The sequence below is a fragment of the Malaclemys terrapin genome, chromosome 8 (genome assembly GCF_027887155.1).
Source record: "Malaclemys terrapin pileata isolate rMalTer1 chromosome 8, rMalTer1.hap1, whole genome shotgun sequence".
NCBI classification, from domain to species: Eukaryota; Metazoa; Chordata; order Testudines; family Emydidae; genus Malaclemys; species Malaclemys terrapin.
Genome location: NC_071512.1, coordinates 41784660 through 41802508, shown reverse-complemented (window position 1 = coordinate 41802508; position 17849 = coordinate 41784660). Strand labels below are relative to the sequence as shown.

Below are 17849 nucleotides of genomic sequence, written 5' to 3'. Positions count from 1 at the left end.
GCCCCACCCACATCCCAAGGGAAACCCCAGACGCCTTCTCACCCCACCACACCGGTCTCCACCAACCAACCTCGTCCCAGTGATACTTTAGCAGGGCGATGTTTTAAATGTAATGAACTGGGACATATAAAGGCTCACTGCCCCAAGAACCCCAACCGATTACAGTTCATTACACCCCAATCACACCAAAGATCCCCAAACCCAGATGCCTCTCTCATACCCTCAGAGCGAAGGGAAACCTTGAGAGTGGGCGGAAAGAAGGTTATCGCCTGGAGGGACACTGGGGCTCAAGTGTCAACTATCCACCAATCCCTAGTGGACCCCAAACTCATCAACCCGGAGGCTACAGTGACAATTTAGCCCTTCGTGTCACAGTCTGTAACCTTGCCTACAGCCACGTTGCATGTCCAGTACAAGGGCTGGTCAGGAATGTGGACTTTTGCAGTCTATGACAATTATCCCATCCCCATGCTGCTGGGGGAAGATTTGGCCAACCATGTGAAGCTAGCCAAGAGGGTGGGAATAGTCACCCGCAGCCAGGCTAAGCAAGCTTTCACCCCCATCCCTGTCCCTGAGCCGTCCACCAGGGCCCCGTCTGTGTTACCGGAGACCCAGACAAAGGTGGTGGAACTGGATCCCCTGCCAACGACTGCAACAGCCGTAGTGGATCCAATCCCAGAGACCCAGCCAAAGCCAGTCCCAGAACCGGAACTGGCAACGCAACCAGCACCAGAACCATTGCCAGCCCTGAGTCCAGCGCTTGCAAACCCGTTTACAACTCCAACGCCAGAGGGCACCAGCGAGCCTGAACTGGCAGAAGCAGCAGATAACCCTACCCAAGAGGCTCAGCCAGAGCCTGAAATACCACATAGTGCACCAGCGGACAGCGGTTCACAGTCAATGGAAACAGTCCCAGCACCTGCATCGCTTCCAGAGGGACCAAGCCCCAGTCCACAGTCCAAGGAGGAACTGATGTCTCCAGCATCCAGGGAACAGTTCCAGGCCGAGCAGGAAGCAGATGACAGCCTTCAGAAAGCTTGGGCGGCGGCGCGGAGCACCCCACCGCCTCTCAGCTCTTCTAACCGATCCCGGTTTGTTGTAGAACAAGGACTTTTATACAAGGAGACTCTTTCTGGTGGGCACCAGGAAGACTGGCATCCTCAAAGACAGTTGGTATTTCCCACTAAGTATCGGGTAAAGCTCTTGAGCTTAGCCCATGATCATCCCAGTGGCCATTCTGGGGTGAACAGAACCAAAGACCGGTTGGGGAAGTCCTTCCACTGGGAGGGAATGGGCAAGGACATTGCTAAATATGTCCGGTCTTGTGAGGTGTGCCAACGAGTGGGAAAGCCCCAAGACCAGGTTAAAGCCCCTCTCCAGCCACTACCCATAATTGAGGTCCCATTTCAGCGCGTAGCTGTGGATATTCTGGGTCCTTTCCCAAAGAAGACACCCAGAGGAAAGCAGTACGTTCTGACTTTCATGGATTTTGCTACCCGATGGCCGGAAGCAGTACCCTTAAGCAACACCAGGGCTAAAAGTGTGTGCCAGGCATTAACAGACATTTTTGCCAGGGTAGGTTGGCCCTCCGACATCCTTACAGATTCGGGAACTAATTTCCTGGCAGGGACCATGGAAAACCTGTGGGAAGCTCATGGGGTGAATCACTTGGTTGCCACCCCTTACCACCATGAAACCAATGGCCTGGTGGAGAGGTTTAATGGAACTTTGGGGGCCATGATACGTAAATTCGTAAATGAACACTCCAATGATTGGGACCTCGTGTTGCAGCAGTTGCTTTTTGCCTACAGGGCTGTACCACATCCCAGTTTAGGGTTTTCACCATTTGAACTTGTGTATGGCCGTGAGGTTAAGGGGCCATTACAGTTGGTGAAGCAGCAATGGGAGGGGTTTACGCCTTCTCCAGGAACTAACATTCTAGACTTTGTAAGCAACCTACAAAACACCCTCCGACATTCTTTAGCCCTTGCTAAAGAAAACCTAAAGGATGCTCAGGAAGAGCAAAAGGCCTGGTATGATAAACATTCCAGAGAACAGTCCTTCAAAGTAGGAGACCAAGTCATGGTCTTAAAGGCGCTCCAGGCCCATAAAATGGAAGCGTCGTGGGAAGGACCATTCACGGTCCAGGAGCGCCTAGGAGCTGTTAACTATCTCATAGCCTCCCCCACCTCCAACATAAAGCCTAAGGTATACCATGTTAATTCTCTTAAGCCCTTTTATTCCAGAGAATTAAACGTTTGCCAGTTTACAGCCCAGGAAACAGATGACGCGGAGTGGCCTGAAGGTGTCTACTACGAAGGAAAAAAGGATGGTGGCGTGGAAGAGGTGAACCTCTCCACGACCCTTGGACGTCTGCAGCGACAGCAGATCAAGGAGCTGTGCACAAGCTTTGCACCAATTTTCTCAGCCACTCCAGGATGGACCGAACGGGCATACCACTCCATTGACACAGGTAATGCTCACCCTATTAGAACCCCACCCTACCGGGAGTCACCTCATGCCAAAACTGCTATACAAAGGGAGATCCAGGACATGCTACAGATGGGTATAATCCGCCCCTCTAAGAGTGCATGGGCATCTCCAGTGGTTCTAGTTCCCAAACCAGATGGGGAAATACGCTTTTGCGTGGACTACCGTAAGCTAAATGCTGTAACTCGTCCTGACAACTATCCAATGCCACGCACAGATGAGCTATTGGAGAAATTGGGACATGCCCAATTCATCTCTACTTTAGACTTAACCAAGGGGTACTGGCAAGTACCACTAGATGAACCCGCTAAGGAAAGGTCAGCCTTCGTCACCCAGGCAGGGGTGTATGAATTCAATGTACTCCCTTTTGGGTTGCGAAATGCACCCGTCACCTTCCAAAGACTTGTAGATGGTCTCCTAGCAGGATTGGGAGAATCTGCAGTTGCCTACCTCGATGATGTGGCCATTTTTTCTGATTCATGGGCAGAGCACATGGAGCACCTGGAAAAAGTTTTCAAGCGCATCCAGCAGGCAGGACTAACTGTTAAGGCTAAAAAGTGTCAAATAGGCCAAAACAGAGTGACTTACCTGGGGCACCAGGTGGGTCAAGGAATTATAAATCCCCTACAGGCCAAAGTGGATGCTATCCAAAAGTGGCCGGTTCCAAAGTCTAAGAAACAGGTCCACTCCTTCTTAGGCTTGGCTGGATATTATAGGCGATTTGTACCCCACTACAGCCAAATCGCCGCCCCGCTGACAGACCTAACCAGAAAGAAACAGCCAAATGCAGTTCAGTGGACTGATGAGTGTCAAAAGGCCTTTAACCAGCTTAAGGCAACACTCATGTCTGACCCTGTGCTAAGGGCCCCAAGACTTTGACAAACCGTTCCTAGTAACCACAGATGCGTCCGAGCGAGGCGTGGGAGCAGTTTTAATGCAGGAAGGACCGGATCAAGAATTCCATCCTGTCGTATTTCTCAGTAAGAAACTGTCTGAGAGGGAAAGCCATTGGTCAATCAGCGAAAAGGAATGCTATGCCATTGTGTACGCGCTGGAAAAGCTACGCCCATATGTTTGGGGACGGCGTTTCCAACTACAAACAGACCATGCTGCGCTACAGTGGCTTCATACTGCCAAAGGAAATAACAAAAAACTTCTTCGGTGGAGTTTAGCTCTCCAAGATTTTGATTTTGAAATACAACACATTTCGGGAGCTTCTAACAAAGTGGCTGATGCACTCTCCCGGGAAAGTTTCCCAGAGTTAACTGATTAACAATTGTTCTTGGAATGAAACATATTGTTAGTTTTTATATAATCAGTAGTATGTCTAAAGGTACATGTGTCTTATTAACTCTGTTTTCTCCTAGAACTCCAGGAAGAAATCACAGCCAGTGTGGAACCGAACATCCAACACTATCTGTGATTTGGGGGGCGTGTCATAACTATAAAGGGAAGGGTAATAGCTGTCCTGTGTACAGTACTATAAAACCCCTCCTGGCCAGAGACTCCAAAATCCTTTTCCCTGTAAAGGGTTAAGAAGCTCAGGTAACCTGGCTGGCATCTGACCTAAAGGACCAATAAGGGGACAAGATACTTTCAAATCTTGGCGGGGGGGAAGGCTGTTGTTTGTGTTCTTTGTTTTGGGAGTGTGTTCGTTCTCGGGACTGAGAGGGACCAGACATCAATCCAGGTTCTCCACATCTTTCTAAACAAGTCTCTCCTATTTCAAACTTGTAAGTAAATAGCCAGGCAAGGCGTGTTAGTTTTCCTTTGTTTTTCTCAACTTGTAAATGTACCTTTTACTAGAGTGTGTATCTTTGTTTGTTGTACTTTGAACCTGAGACTAGAGGGGAGTCCTCTGAGCTCTTTAAGTTTGATTACCCTGTAAGGTTAATTTCCATACTGATTTTACAGAGATGATTTTTACCTTTTTCTCTAATTAAAAACCTTCTTTTTAAGAACCTGATTGATTTTTTCTTGTTCAAGATCCAAGGGGTTTGGATCTTGATTCACCAGGAGTTGGTGGGAGGAAGGAGGGGAATGGTTAATTTCTCCTTGTTTTAAGATCCAAGGGGTTTGGATCTTGATTCACCAGGAGTTGGTGGGAGGAAGGAGGGGAATGGTTAATTTCTCCTTGTTTTAAGATCCAAGGGGTTTGGATCTTGATTCACCAGGAGTTGGTGGGAGGAAGGAGGGGAATGGTTAATTTCCCCTTGTTTTAAGATCCAAGGGGTTTGGATCTGTTTTCACCAGGGATTTGGTGAAGGTTTTTCAAGGCTTCCCAGGAAGGGAATCCATTGAAATGGTGGCAGCCGAACCAGAGCTAAGCTGGTAGTTAAGCTTAGAAGTTTTTCATGCAGGCCCCTACATTTGTACCCTAAAGTTCAAAGTGGGGATCCAGCCTTGACACAGATGGACAGGATTTTTCCTACCTTACCTGATGCTGGGGTCTGTGTTTGGCATGGCCATCAGCTGAGAATCTGCATTCTCCCCTGTAGAGCTCTGAAAAGGGAAAAATAAATCACATCACACAAAAGAGAAATCAACAAACAGTCTCACTGAATTCAACACTATACTGTACATGAAACCAGGTCACCAACAAATGGTGAGTATGGATTACCTTGCAGCACAAATCTGAGATAGGTGATCACAGATTCAAGTCCAACAGCTGGGTTTATGCCCAAGTCTGACAATAAGGCTATAAATTACTTAAGGCAGTGTTTCCCAAACTTGGGACGCCGCTCGTGTAGGGAAAGCCCCTGGCAGGCCAGGCCGGTTTGTTTACCTGCCCCATCCGCAGGTTTGGTGATCGCGGCGCCCACTGGCCACAGTTCACTGCTCCAGGCCAATGGGAGCTTCTGGAAGCAGCGCGGGCCAAGGGACGTACTGGCCGCTGCTTCCCGCAGCTCCCATTGGCCTGGAGCAGTGAACTGCGGCCAGTGGGAGCCGCAATCGGCCGAACCTGCGGACGGGGCAGGTAAACAAGAGCTTTCCCTACACAAGCGGCGTCTAAAGTTTGGGAAACACTGACTTAGGGGGAAGGGGAGAAAATGGCTGCTTCGCTTTAAGAAGTGCCATTTTGGGAAGAGGAGTTGTTAAGCCCACTGCTTTCTGTCAGTCGCAGGTGGCTATCACCGGTAAAACGTAAAGCTCAAGGGAACTTTAACAAATATAGTGAATAAAGCATGACACCCTGACTAACGTTCCATCACCTCATAAAACAGATGCTAATGTTGAAAGTCTGTGTGCAAGCTACTGTGAACACATGACTGCTGCAGTGTTCCCTAGCAGCTACTCCATTAGCAGTATCTAATTAGATGCCTCAAGAATGAAAGACCGTGTATCGGAGCCAAAATCTTTTCCACTGCAAAATGATTTAACTGCTGCAGAAATAGCCAACACAACATTCTAATTAAAAATAACACTATACAAAAATCAATATGGTCCCTATTAAATCGATCAAATACTACTAACTGATAGATCTCAAAACACAGTGCAGTTCTTCAGCTGTGTAGTGAGGCGGGGTGGCCTCCTACGGACCCGCAGGGGGAGGAACCTCTCACTGAGCCCTGGTGAACGGAGTCAGGCTGTGCTCACCCATCCTGTTGGAAGTCAGTGGATGGGACGGGACAGGAAGTAGAAAAAGCGGGTCTGGGAGCTCAGTTGGGCTGCAGCCTCCGGAGTAGACAGTCGCCTCCTGCTCGATCCCCAGCAGGGAGACTGCTGCAGGCCCCTGGGGAGCTGAGGACTGGCCAGGGCCTCCGGAGCCAAATGTTGCCGAGCCCACAGAAATGTTGCCAGGACTGCCACAGGTCTTCTACCCTGACGACTTGGAGAGCCCTTTACAGACCCAGGTACAACCCGAGCGGGAGTTAGGAAGTAGCCCAGGGACAGCTGACCCTAGTCTGGCTGCAGCACTACCTGAGTTTAGGTCAGCATGTTGCAGTCAGGATCCCTGCTGACCCCGTGGCAGACTACTCTTCCACTGTTAGGGCCCTGGGCTGGGACGCAGTGGAGTGGGTGGGCCTGTGTCCTCCCTGGCCACCCCAACTCTGGGGTGGCAGTCTCCCCCTTTCTTGGCCAAGAGGCCAGAGTTTGTCGGCCATCCACAGGAGATAGGATGCCTGAACCCATTGCTGTTTGGTCCTAAACACAGGCTCGAGCCATAGACCTTGATTGCCCTGCCCTGACTGAGGGCCCAGGGCTAGCTAACTCCACTTTTTGCTCAGCCCTGACCACAGGCCCGAGCTATAGACTCATTACCCTGTCCTGACTAAGGGCCTGGGCTACCTGACTGTGTCTGTTGCTCACCCCCTTGAACACAGACCGAAGCTATAGACTCTTGTTGCCCCACTAATTCCCCAAGATAGGCGACATGCTGAGACACAGTGAGGCAGAGTGGCCTCCCATGGACTCGGGGAGGGAGGAACTCTGCCGCTAAGCCACAACAAGCTGGTGTAAACTGATGTGGACACATTGTCTTAAACGGAGCTATGCCACTTTTCACCATCTTAGAATCTGGTCCTTCATTATTACCGGGGAAACATCAGTGAGTTGTGTTTCCACAGGGGTCCTGTTTGAATTGGTTCTCAACCCTATGCTGCTCAATATTTTTATCAATACTCTGGAATAAAGTATAAGCTTGTTGCTGATAAAGTTCGCAGATGACACAAAGCTGGGTGAGGTGGTAAATAATGACAGCAGCGGGTCACTGATAGAGTGTGACCCTGATTGCTTGGTAAGCCAGGTCCAATCAAACAAAACATGTTTTGACACAGCCAAACGCAAGGTCACACACGTAGGAATGAGAAAAAGAGGGTAACTTTTCGTAACTGTTGTTCTTCAAGATGTGTTGCTCATCTACATTCTATTGTAGGTGTGTGTGCTCAACGCATGCACCAGTGCCGGAAGTTTTTCCCTCAGTGGTATCCGTAGGGGACCGGCTCCAGCACCCTCTGGAGTAGCGCACGTATGTGCTGGTATTAGGGGCACTGCCGCCGCCCCCTCCCCCCCTTCAGTTGCTTCTTCCCAGAACTCCGACAGAGGGGAAGGAGGGTGGGTCATGGAATGGACATGAGCAACACATCTCAAAGAACAACAGTTATGAAAGGTAGCCATCTTTTCTTCTTCAAGTGCTTGCTCATGTCCATTCCATTGTAGGTGACTCCCAAGCAGTACCTCCAGAGGCAGGTAGGAGTTCATGGACATGGCTCTGCCAAAGCCAGCATCATCTTGGGCCTGTTGGGTGATGGCATAGTGCGTCGTGAACGTGTGTACCAATGACCACTTTGTGGCTCTACGGTTGTCCTGGATAGCCCTTGAGGAATGAGCCGTCACTATTGGTAGAGGCACTGCACTATCTCGTAGCAAGTACGGATGCAGGTGGCGATCCAAGCCAAAATCCTCTGAGAAGACACTGGGAGGTCCTTCATCCTGTCAGCCACTGCAACGAAGAGTTCAGTAGATCTATAGAAGGGCTTGGTGCGCTCCAGGTAGAAAGCCAGGGAACGCCTGATGTCAAGGGTGTGCAGATGCCTCTCCTTGTTGGATGTGTGAGGCTTTGGACAGAACACCGGGAGGATATCCTGGTTGATATGGAATTGTGACACCACTTTTGGCAGGAAGGCCGGATGGGGATGCAGTTGGACCTTATCCTTGTAGAACACCATGTACAGCGGCTCTGACGTGAGGGCTTTAATCTCAGAGACTCACCTCACCATGGTAATAGCTACAAGGAATGCAACCTTCCATGACAGGTGTGAAAGGGAGCAGTGTAGCGGTTACCCCGCTCCTGCCTGGAAGGGCTTAAAACAGCCCTGGCAGAGGGCTGCAGCTCTAAAAGCTGGGCTGATTGGGGAAGTAGCCACAGCTGGGCCATGCCCCAATCAGGCCACAGCTGGCCTGTATAAGAGGCTGGGAGCCAGGAGCTCAGCAGTCTCTCTCTGCTTTCAGAGGGGGAAGGGCCTGGCTGCATGAGCTAGAGACAGTCTCTCTCTGCGTTCAGGGAGAGAAGGGCCTGGCTGCAGGGAGCTAGAGACAAAATACCTGAGTGGAGCAGGGCTGGGGAAAGGCTGAGGAGCTGGGGAGCTCCAGCCTGGAAAGTCCCAGGCTGCGGCCTAGTAGGAGGCCAAGGGGTACTGGGGGTTGCAGAGGGCAGCCTGCGGTAGGCCAAGGCAGCAGGTCCAAACCCAACCTTGCCTGTGATGAGTGGCCTATACTGCAGTCTGCCCCAGGGAGCGGGGGCTAGTTGGTGACTGACAGTGGCCTTATTCTGAGGTGAGGTAGGGATAATGAGTGGGGGTTCCCTGGGGAGGGGAGACCCAGATAAAAGGGCACCAGGGTCTGGGAGGGACAAGGGGGCCGGAGGACAGGCGGATCACCAGCCTGCAGAGGGCGCTCCAGGACGCTGGAAGAGCTAATTCCCAGAGTCACCAGCAGGAGGCGCCGCAGGGGTGAGTCCCGCTCCTCTACAAGCAGGAAGCCAGAGGTTTGAAGGGAGGGCCAGTGAGTCTGGAGAGGACTAGGTTGAGATCCCACTGAGGAACTGGGTCCCAAACCAGTGGAAAAAGTCTTTCAAGGCCTTTCATGAACCTGATCATCATCTCGTGTGAGAATACCAATCTACTCCTGGACATGAGGATGGAAGGCTGATATAGCCTTGATCAATGAACATGCAAGGCCCTCGTGAAGCAGGTAATCTAAGCTTTAAGTGAAGAAGGTAATCTAGGATGGATGGTAGAGACGACTGGATCAGAGAGATATTCCGCTCCAATGCCCATCAGGAGAAGCGCTTCCACTTTGCCAGGTATGTCGCCCTGGTAGAGGGCTTTCTGCTCTCCCAGAGGACCTGCTGCAACTGACTAGAGCAGGCTTGTTCCTCAGGGTTCAGACACTCAGCAACCACACTGTGAGGTAGAGAGAGGTGAGGTTCGGGTACAGTAATCGTCCGTGATTCTGAGAGAGCAGGTCCAGGTGGCTGGGACGTGTCCACAGGGCTGCCACTGCTAAGTCCATGAGCATGCTGAATCAATGCTGGCGAGGTCAAACTGGGGCGATCATAATGACTTGTCCCTCTTGATCTTCAAGAGGACTAGTGGGAAGGCATACATCAGGTCGCCTGACCACGACAGGAGGGAGGCATTGGATAGTGAGCCATTGTCAAGGCCTTGCAGAGAGCAGAACTGGTGACATTTTCTGTTTGGTGACCAACAAGTCCACTAGGGGAGTTCCCCACTTCTTGAAGAGCATCCTGACTACCTCTGAGTGGAGGGACCACTCATGGTGAGAAAAAAAGGATCTGCTGAGGCGATCCGCCAGCATGTTCCTGATGCTGGGGAGGTGTGAGGTTTCCAGGTGGATAGCATGTTGGATACAGAAGTCACACAGCTGATGGGCTTCCTGACAAAGGGCCAATGATTGAGTTCCTCCCTGTCTGCTGACATAGAACTTGGAGGCTGTGTTGTCTGTCAACACCTGCACCACACAACTGGACAGATGGGGAAGGAACACTTTGCAAGCCAGGCGGATAGCCCTGAGCTCTCTGACGTTTATGTGCAGTAACAGTTCCTCTTGAGACCATAGCCCCTGAGTTTAAAATTAGAGACACTGTGGGCCACAGATTCACAAACAGCACACCTTCCAACACCAGATTCAGGTTGGACCACCACTGCAGGGAGGTGAGTACCCGTGGCGGGATCATGAGAAGTTTGTCCAGGTGATGTCTGGCCGGAGAGTAGACCGATGCCAGCTACATCTGGAGAGGTCGGAGGTGAAGTCTCACGTACTGGACAATGTAAGTGTATGCAAACACGTGCCCTAATAGCCTAAGACAGTCTCGGGCTGTGGTGAGTGGGCAATGACCTGGGTTATCAGATCTGACATAGCCCTGAAACTTGCCTCTGGCAGGAACGCTCTGGCTCAGCTAGAGTCGAGTACTGCTCCGATAAATTCTGTCCTCTGCACCAGTACCAATGTTGATTTTTGTTTGTTTATCAACAGGCCCAGTGCTTGACAGCTGGCTCGCAGCATTGTGACATGGCATTGGACATAGTCCCTGGAGCGAACCTTCATGAGCCAGTTGTCAAGGAACGGGTAGATCTAGATACCCCTACGTCTGAGGTAGGCTGCGACTACCGCCGTGCACTTTGTAAATACCCCTGGTGCTGTAGCTAGGTCAAATGGGAGCACTGTGAACTGTTAGTGGGTGTTCCCAACTAAGACTCGTCGGAACCTGTTGTGACAGTGAAATATCAAAATATGAAAGTAAGCATCTTTCAGATAGAGGGTGGTGAAGCAGTTTCCCAGATCCAGGGAGAGAATGATGGAGGCCAGGGAGACCATGTGGAACTTCAACTTCTTGAGTATTTGTTGAGGTTTCACAGGTGAAGAATGGGGTGTAGAACCTCCCTGGCCTTTGGAATAAAAAAAATAGTGGGATCAGTGGGACTAGTGGGAAGGCATATATCAGGTCACCTGACCATGACAGAAGGAAGGCATTGGATAGTGAGCCATTGTCAAGATCTTGCAGAGAGCAGAACTGGTGACAAATGCTGTGGAACTTCCTCCATGGCCCCCACCCACAGAAGACCTTGCACCTCCTGAGCAAGAAGATGCTAATGAGAAGGGGTGGATATAAAGTTATTCAAAGCCCATGGCCGGGACATAATACTTCCTCTCCACCTGCTTGGAGGAGGGAGTTTGCCACAAGGTCTTGATCAGTTTCACCACTCACTCGTGGATGGGCAAGGCCACCTTAGATGGGGCGGCCACAAGGGTGGCGTGTGAACCACCAGCTGGGGGAGGCTAGCTCCCAGCCCCGCCCCTTCTGCCCAAGGCCCTGCCTCTTCCACCCCCCCGCCGGAGCCCAGAGCCTCCCCACCATGGCCGCCATCCCCTGCCCCAGGCTTGCCCCCACCTAGCCCTGGAAAGGCGGGCTGTGCGACTCCAGCCCCAGAGTGGCAGGTGGCACAGCCCCAGCCCACCCTTGGAGCACCGGAGGGTGGGTAGCACGGCCTCAGCCTCAGAGCGGCGGGAAGGCGGGCTGCGCGGCCCCAGCCCCCGAGTGCCAGGAGGATGGGTAGTGCAGTCCCAGCCTCGGAGCACTGAGAGGGCAGGCAGCGCAGCTCCTGCCCCGGAATGCCAAGAGGGCAGGCTGCATGGCCCCAGCTGGGGCCACCACACCAGGGGAGCCACAGAGGGGGACCTGGGGGCGGTGCATGGGCGGGGCCATGCCTGGCTGTACTGGGAGGCACAACCTCCCCCAGCCTATGACACCTGCCACCCATGGGCGGCTGCACTCAAAATGTCAAACAGGGCATCGGAGGGTTCCAACAACTCTTCAGCCTCTAGCCCCAAGTTCACTGACACCGTTTTAAGTAGCTCTTGGTGAGCTTTTATATCATCCTGGGGAACCGTGGGGAAGGCCCCGCTACCGCCTCATCAGGTGTAGAGGATGAGAAGGAAGGCCTGCCGGGGGAGCCTCGGCTGAGGCTGGCTGCTTTTGGGGACCCTTCTCTGATTCCTCCTCTGAGTCAGGGGACGGGCGAGAAACTGTTGTCGACTGCTGCTCAGATGTCCCTGAGACTGACATCTGAGAAAACCCCCAGGGTGGTGCCACAGAGCCAGCCACTAGCTCTGCGGCCACACGCTCACTGGCATGCCGGGGGTAATCCCGATGCTCTTGGCAGATGATCTTGGCCCGCAGGCAATGCGCCTTCCTCGCTGTCCAAGCTTGAGGAAGAAACTTGTTTCAGGGACCAGGGCAGTTCCGCTGCCACCAGCCTGCCCGTTCCATGCTGGCTGTCCCCATATTCCTCTTTTGTGGACTGGTGTCAGGATGTCGGCGCTCAGTGCTGCATCTCCAGGGACGATAATCCGTTGATCGATGCCTCACGCTCCGAGAGCAGTGCCGCTCCGTTGACCTGGAATGGGAACAGGAGCAGGGAGACCCGCGTCTCAACTCCGGAGACCAGCAATGGGCCTCTGGAGACCTGTATCAACGATCCGCAGATCGGTGATGAGACTCCAGAGACCAGAGCTGCGACTCAAGGGATCAGTGCTGCAAGTCTGAAGAGCAATGGAGACGCTCAGGGTACCGGTGCCAGCCCTCTGGGGGCTGGCGATGCACCTCTGTGGGTCTACGCCAGACAGCTGGCGATCAATACAGGGATCCTGGAGAGTGGTGCCTAAAGTCCAGGGCGTGGAGCCGGGAACTCTGGCAGGTAAGCCAACTCATATCGGAGGGCCGGTGGCACTGCTCTGGAGACCGTTGGCAGAAATTGGATGCTGCCTGCAGTGGGGAGTAGTGCTGTGGAGACTGAAAGAGCCCCAAGGCGGGTTTGCCCCGAAAATGAACAATCTCACTGGCTGGTGCGGAAGGGACAATATGTCCTTAGTGGCCTGGAATTCCTCCGGTGTGGACAGCACCGCCAGATGCTGAATGCTCCTGATGCTTCCTGGGGTGGTGAACAGGTCTCGGGGGGCTCGACAGCTCCTTGGATGCTGGAGCCTGGCTATGGTCCAGAGGAGATGAGGTGTCCTGCGTGGATCTTTGTTCACCTCCGGCTCTCTCCTTCCTCTTACAGGATGTAGTAGACCGCCCTCTCCCTGGCTTTTTCTGCTTCTTAGCCAGCATTGGGGACCAAGATCGGTGCCAGTCCAAGGTTGGTGCCGGCAGTGCGCTTCGCACCAAAGCAGCGGTGCTCAGGGCGGAGTCTGATCTGGCCGGTTCGAGGCCACTGCGAGAGTCAACTCCATAAGGAGTACTCAAAACCAAATATCTGTACCTTTTTTGGTGCGCAGCTTGAAAATTTTACAGATGCGACACTAGTCGCTCACGTGGGTTTTCCCCAAGCACCATAGACAGATTTGGTAGGGATCACTGAGAGGCATAGTGGTTTTTTTTTTTTTTTTTTTTGCAGCAATCACAAGGCTTAAAGCCTGGGCTAAGTTCCGTAGGAGACTAACAAACTACTTCTATACTAAACACTATGGGAACTATTAAACTATACAGGAAAATCACTATAACAACTATATACAGTAGTAGGCATCCTTCAGTCTCGAGAGACCATGGGTATGCGCCACTGAGAGGTGTGGTTAGATGTTCAGCTGCGTGTGTGTGTTCTTCCTCTGTGCTGCCCCAAATCTGCGCAGACAGTTGGCACAGCAGACCTCGAGTGAACAGACCACAAGATCTGTTAAGACACCAGGCCAGGTTTATTGTTGACAAAGCACGGTAATAGCACCTGGCAGACTCTACGAGGATACTAACACATGTATGTTCATGACAATGGATGCAGCTCAGTGAATGGCAGGGCTTTCCATTCCCCCCTTGGCTGGACAGAGATACTCCCTCCGAGATACATCTTTATACTCTGATATAAACAAGTTATGTACTGCCTCTGACATTGTTAGTTACTGGCCCCTGACATGGCTAGTTATCACCCATTACTTTATACATGTTGGCTTGATCAAAACATCTTTATTACGTACTGTCATCCTTACCTTATCTTTTAGGAGGGGTCAGTGTGTTCCTGTTATCCTTGGAGAATGTTTTTGTACCATCCTTGATATTGGGATGTTCTTGTACCACTTGATATCGGGATGTGCTTGTGTGAATACTTTGTGCCTTGCACTTCTTAGGAATGTGTATTTCTGCAATATCAGCCCTGTTCTTGCCAGATTCTGTGAGCAGGTCCTGCCTCATACCAGGCCTCTAATACAAGGACTTATGTCTCAGGCTCTCTTCCTACTAGAAGAGGTAAAGAATTTACTCAGTTGGTTTTATGGCAGCTGAGGCTGTGGCTGAAGAGACCCACTCGAGAAAGACAATCTCTGCCGCATCTGTCACATTTAAAGGTGATGTTTTAACCCTTTGGGCTCTGCCTTCTGTGAGCTCTTCTCTCCTCTGCTAAGCTGGACGGCTTTGCTCTCGTAAATCTGGAGACCTTTGTTAAGCTCTTGTTTCCAAAGACTGTGGTCTTGTGTACGATCTTCCCAGTTGTCACATCCATGTCCATTTCTTTGACGTCTCGCTTGCACACATTCTTGAAATGCAATTTTGGATGTCCTTTGGGACAGCAGAATCAAAATAGTAAAAGGTAAAGCTTACCGAGGCAAGGGAAGTTTCAGCACTATTGCTGGTGGTAAGAAAGAACTGAAGGGGTAGGGGGGCCCCGGCGGTGGCCCTTATACTGGTGCATACACGCGCCACTCCAGAGGGCGCCAAAGCCGGAACCCTATGGATACCACTGAGAGAAAAACTTCCGGCACCGGCGCATGTGGTGAGCACACAAACCTACAATGGAATGGACATGAGCAAGCACCCAAAGAAGAACAGAGGTCACACCTACAGAATGGTTTCAGAGTGGTAGCAGTGTTAGTCTGTATCAAAAAGACAACGAGAAGTCCTTGTGGCACCTTAGAGACTAACAAATTTATTTGGGCATAAGCTTTCATGGGCTAGAACCCACTTCATCAGATGCATGGAGTGGAAAATACAGGAGCAGGTATAAATACATGAAAAGACGGGAGTTGCCTTACCAAGTGTGAGGTCAGTCTAACAAGACAATTCAATTAACAGTAGGATATCAAGGGAGGAAAAATAACTTTTGTAGTGGTAATGAGAGTGACCCATTTCAAATAGTTGACAAGAAGGTGTGAGTAACAGTAGGCCAGAAGGGTACCCAGAAGTCACCTACTACAAGACAAGCCCAACAAAGAAAGTAACAGAACGCCACTAGCTGTCACCTACAGCCCACAACTAAAACCTTTCCAGCGCATCATCAAGGATCTAAAGCCTATCCTGAAGGACGATGCCTCACTCTCACAGACCTTGGGAGACAGGCCAGTCCTCACTTACAGACAGCCCCCCAACCTGAAGCAAACACTCACCAGCAACTACACACCACACAACAAAAACACCAACCCAGGAACCAAACCCTGCAACAAACCCCGGTGCCAACTCTGTCCATAGATCTATTCAAGGGACACCATCAAAGGACCTAACCACATCAGCCACACCATCAGGGGCTCGTTCACCTGCACATCTACCAATGTGATATATGCCATCATGTGCCAGCAATGCCCCTCTGCTATGTACATTGGCCAAACCGGACAGTCTCTACGCAAAAGAATAAATGGACACAAATCTGACATCAGGAATTAAAACATTCAAAAGCCAGTAGGAGAACACTTCAATCTCCCTGGTCATTCAATAACAGACCTAAAAGTGGCAATTCTTCAACAAAAAAAAACTTAAAAAACAGACTCCAACGTGAAACTGCAGAACTGGAATTAATTTGCAAACAGGACACCATCAAATTAGGCCTGAATAAAGACTGGGAGTGGTTGGGTCATTACAAAACCTAAACCTAATTTCCCCATACTAATGCCCCCCTACTGTTACTCACACCTTCTTGTCAAGTGTTTGAATGGGCCACAAAAGTTATTTTTCCTCCCTTGGCATCCTACTGTTAATTGAATTGTCTTGTTAGACTGACCTCACACTTGGTAAGGCAACTCCCATCTTTTCATGTATTTATACCTGCCCCTGTATTTTCCATTCCACGCATGTGATGTAGTGGGTTCTAGCCCATGAAAGCTTATGCCCAAATAAATTTGTTAGCCTGTAAGCTGCCACAAGACCTACAGAATGGGGGACTCTGTACTAGAAAGCAGTGATTCTTGGGAAGTTATGAAGTCTGATGGAAACCAACTGAATCCTGAGCCCCTTCCCCTATACCAACTCTGCCCAGAGCCTTATATGGTCTGAGCCCTCCCTTGGCTTGAGAGGAAGGAAATGCTGAGTACCTCTCTGGCCACGAGCAGTGGGAGGCAGTGCCTTTACAAAGACTGCTCATTGCTCTCCCTCCCGGTGGCTGCTCAAAGAAGTGCTGCCTTGAGACTCTGCTCATCTGCTCCTTGCCCTGCAGCACCAACTCCTAGTGCCTCCCTAGGGCTCCTCCTCCTTCTTCTGTGGCTCCTCCTAAGACAGTGGACAGAGATGAGAGGAAGACTCAGCAATGCTAATACCCTCTGCTTCTTCTCCTGGCTTGGAAGAGGAGTTCTGGTACTTTCTCACCTCTTGTAGCCATCGCTGCTCCTTCCAGATGAGGCCCCACAACCTTCTTTACATTTTGAGAAACCCAGAACTCCCCCAAGCCATCACACTCCTGGCTGTCTGGCTACAGGCTAGTGGTTTGGCCTCCTCCCACTGTTTAGTAGAAATGAGAGCATGTGAGGGGAAACCTGGGACTTTTGCTCTCCATGAAGAAACGTCATTCATGGTACAGCACAGACCTTGGCAGCTGTGGATTTTAATAATGCTAAACGTAAATGTATGCATCTAGGAACACACAATGTAAGCCATACTTACAAGATGGGGGACTCTATCCAGGGAAGAAGTAGCTCTGAAATAGACTTGGGAGGTGGATATTCAGCTGAACATAAGCTCCCAGTGTCACACTGTGGCTAAAAGGGCTAATGTATAGGTGGGGGAATCGCAGTAGGAGTAGAGAGGTTATTTTACCTTTATACTTGGGACTGGTGCGACTGTTGCTGGAATAATGTGTGAAGGGACCTGTAGAATAATTCTGCTGCTCACAATTCAAGAAGGTTGTTAATAAGTTGGAAAGAGTTTAGAAAAAAGCTTCAAGAATGACTAAAGGATTACAAAACCTGCCTTATAGTGATAGATTCAAGCAACTCAAACTATTTAGCTTAAGAAAGAGAAGGTTAAGGAGGGTCTTGATCACAGTCTCTAAGTACTTATATGGGGAATAAATATTTAGTAATTGGCTCTTCAATCTAGCAGAGGAAAGTATAATACAGCTAGAAGTTGAAGCTAGACAAATTCAGACTGGGAATAAGGCATACATTTTTAACAATGAGAGTAATCAATCATTGGAATAACTAATCAGGGGTTGTGGTGGATTGTCCATCACTGACCATTTTTAAATCAAGACTGGATGATTTTCTAAAATATCTGCTCTAGGAATTATTGTGGGGCAGTTCTCTGGCCTGTGTCATACAGGAGGTCAGACTACATGATCACAATGGTCCCTTCTGGCCTTGGAATCTATAAATAGTAACTGAATTTAAGCTAAGCTGCTTTAGTTACAGCAAAGGGTTCAGAATTAAACTAAACAGACTCTAAAGAAAAGTCATGCTTTCGAGAGACGCAAGATGACAATCAACCCCGCTTCAGTTCATATGCTTTCCCTGAGGGCTTCTGCCTCTTGGAAAATCTTCACATCCCCAAATTCACTACAGACATTCTGCTCAATATCACAGGTGATGGACACAGCTGAACAATGTGGGGCACAATCTCCTGGAATCACAGAAGTCAGTGATAGAAAAAT

The 17849-nt window shown here is 50.4% G+C and overlaps 1 protein-coding gene across 4 annotated transcripts in view; it reads right to left on the bottom strand.

Annotated features, from left to right (window-relative positions):
• Positions 1-17849, bottom strand: part of ATF6 (activating transcription factor 6) — a 357024-nt gene that overhangs the window by 145227 nt on the left and 193948 nt on the right. For all 4 annotated transcript variants that reach the window (XM_054036662.1, XM_054036663.1, XM_054036665.1 and 1 more), the window contains exon 13: positions 4928-4992. In XM_054036662.1, coding sequence (XP_053892637.1) covers positions 4928-4992 — 65 coding nt within the window. The remainder of the gene's footprint in view (positions 1-4927; positions 4993-17849) is intronic.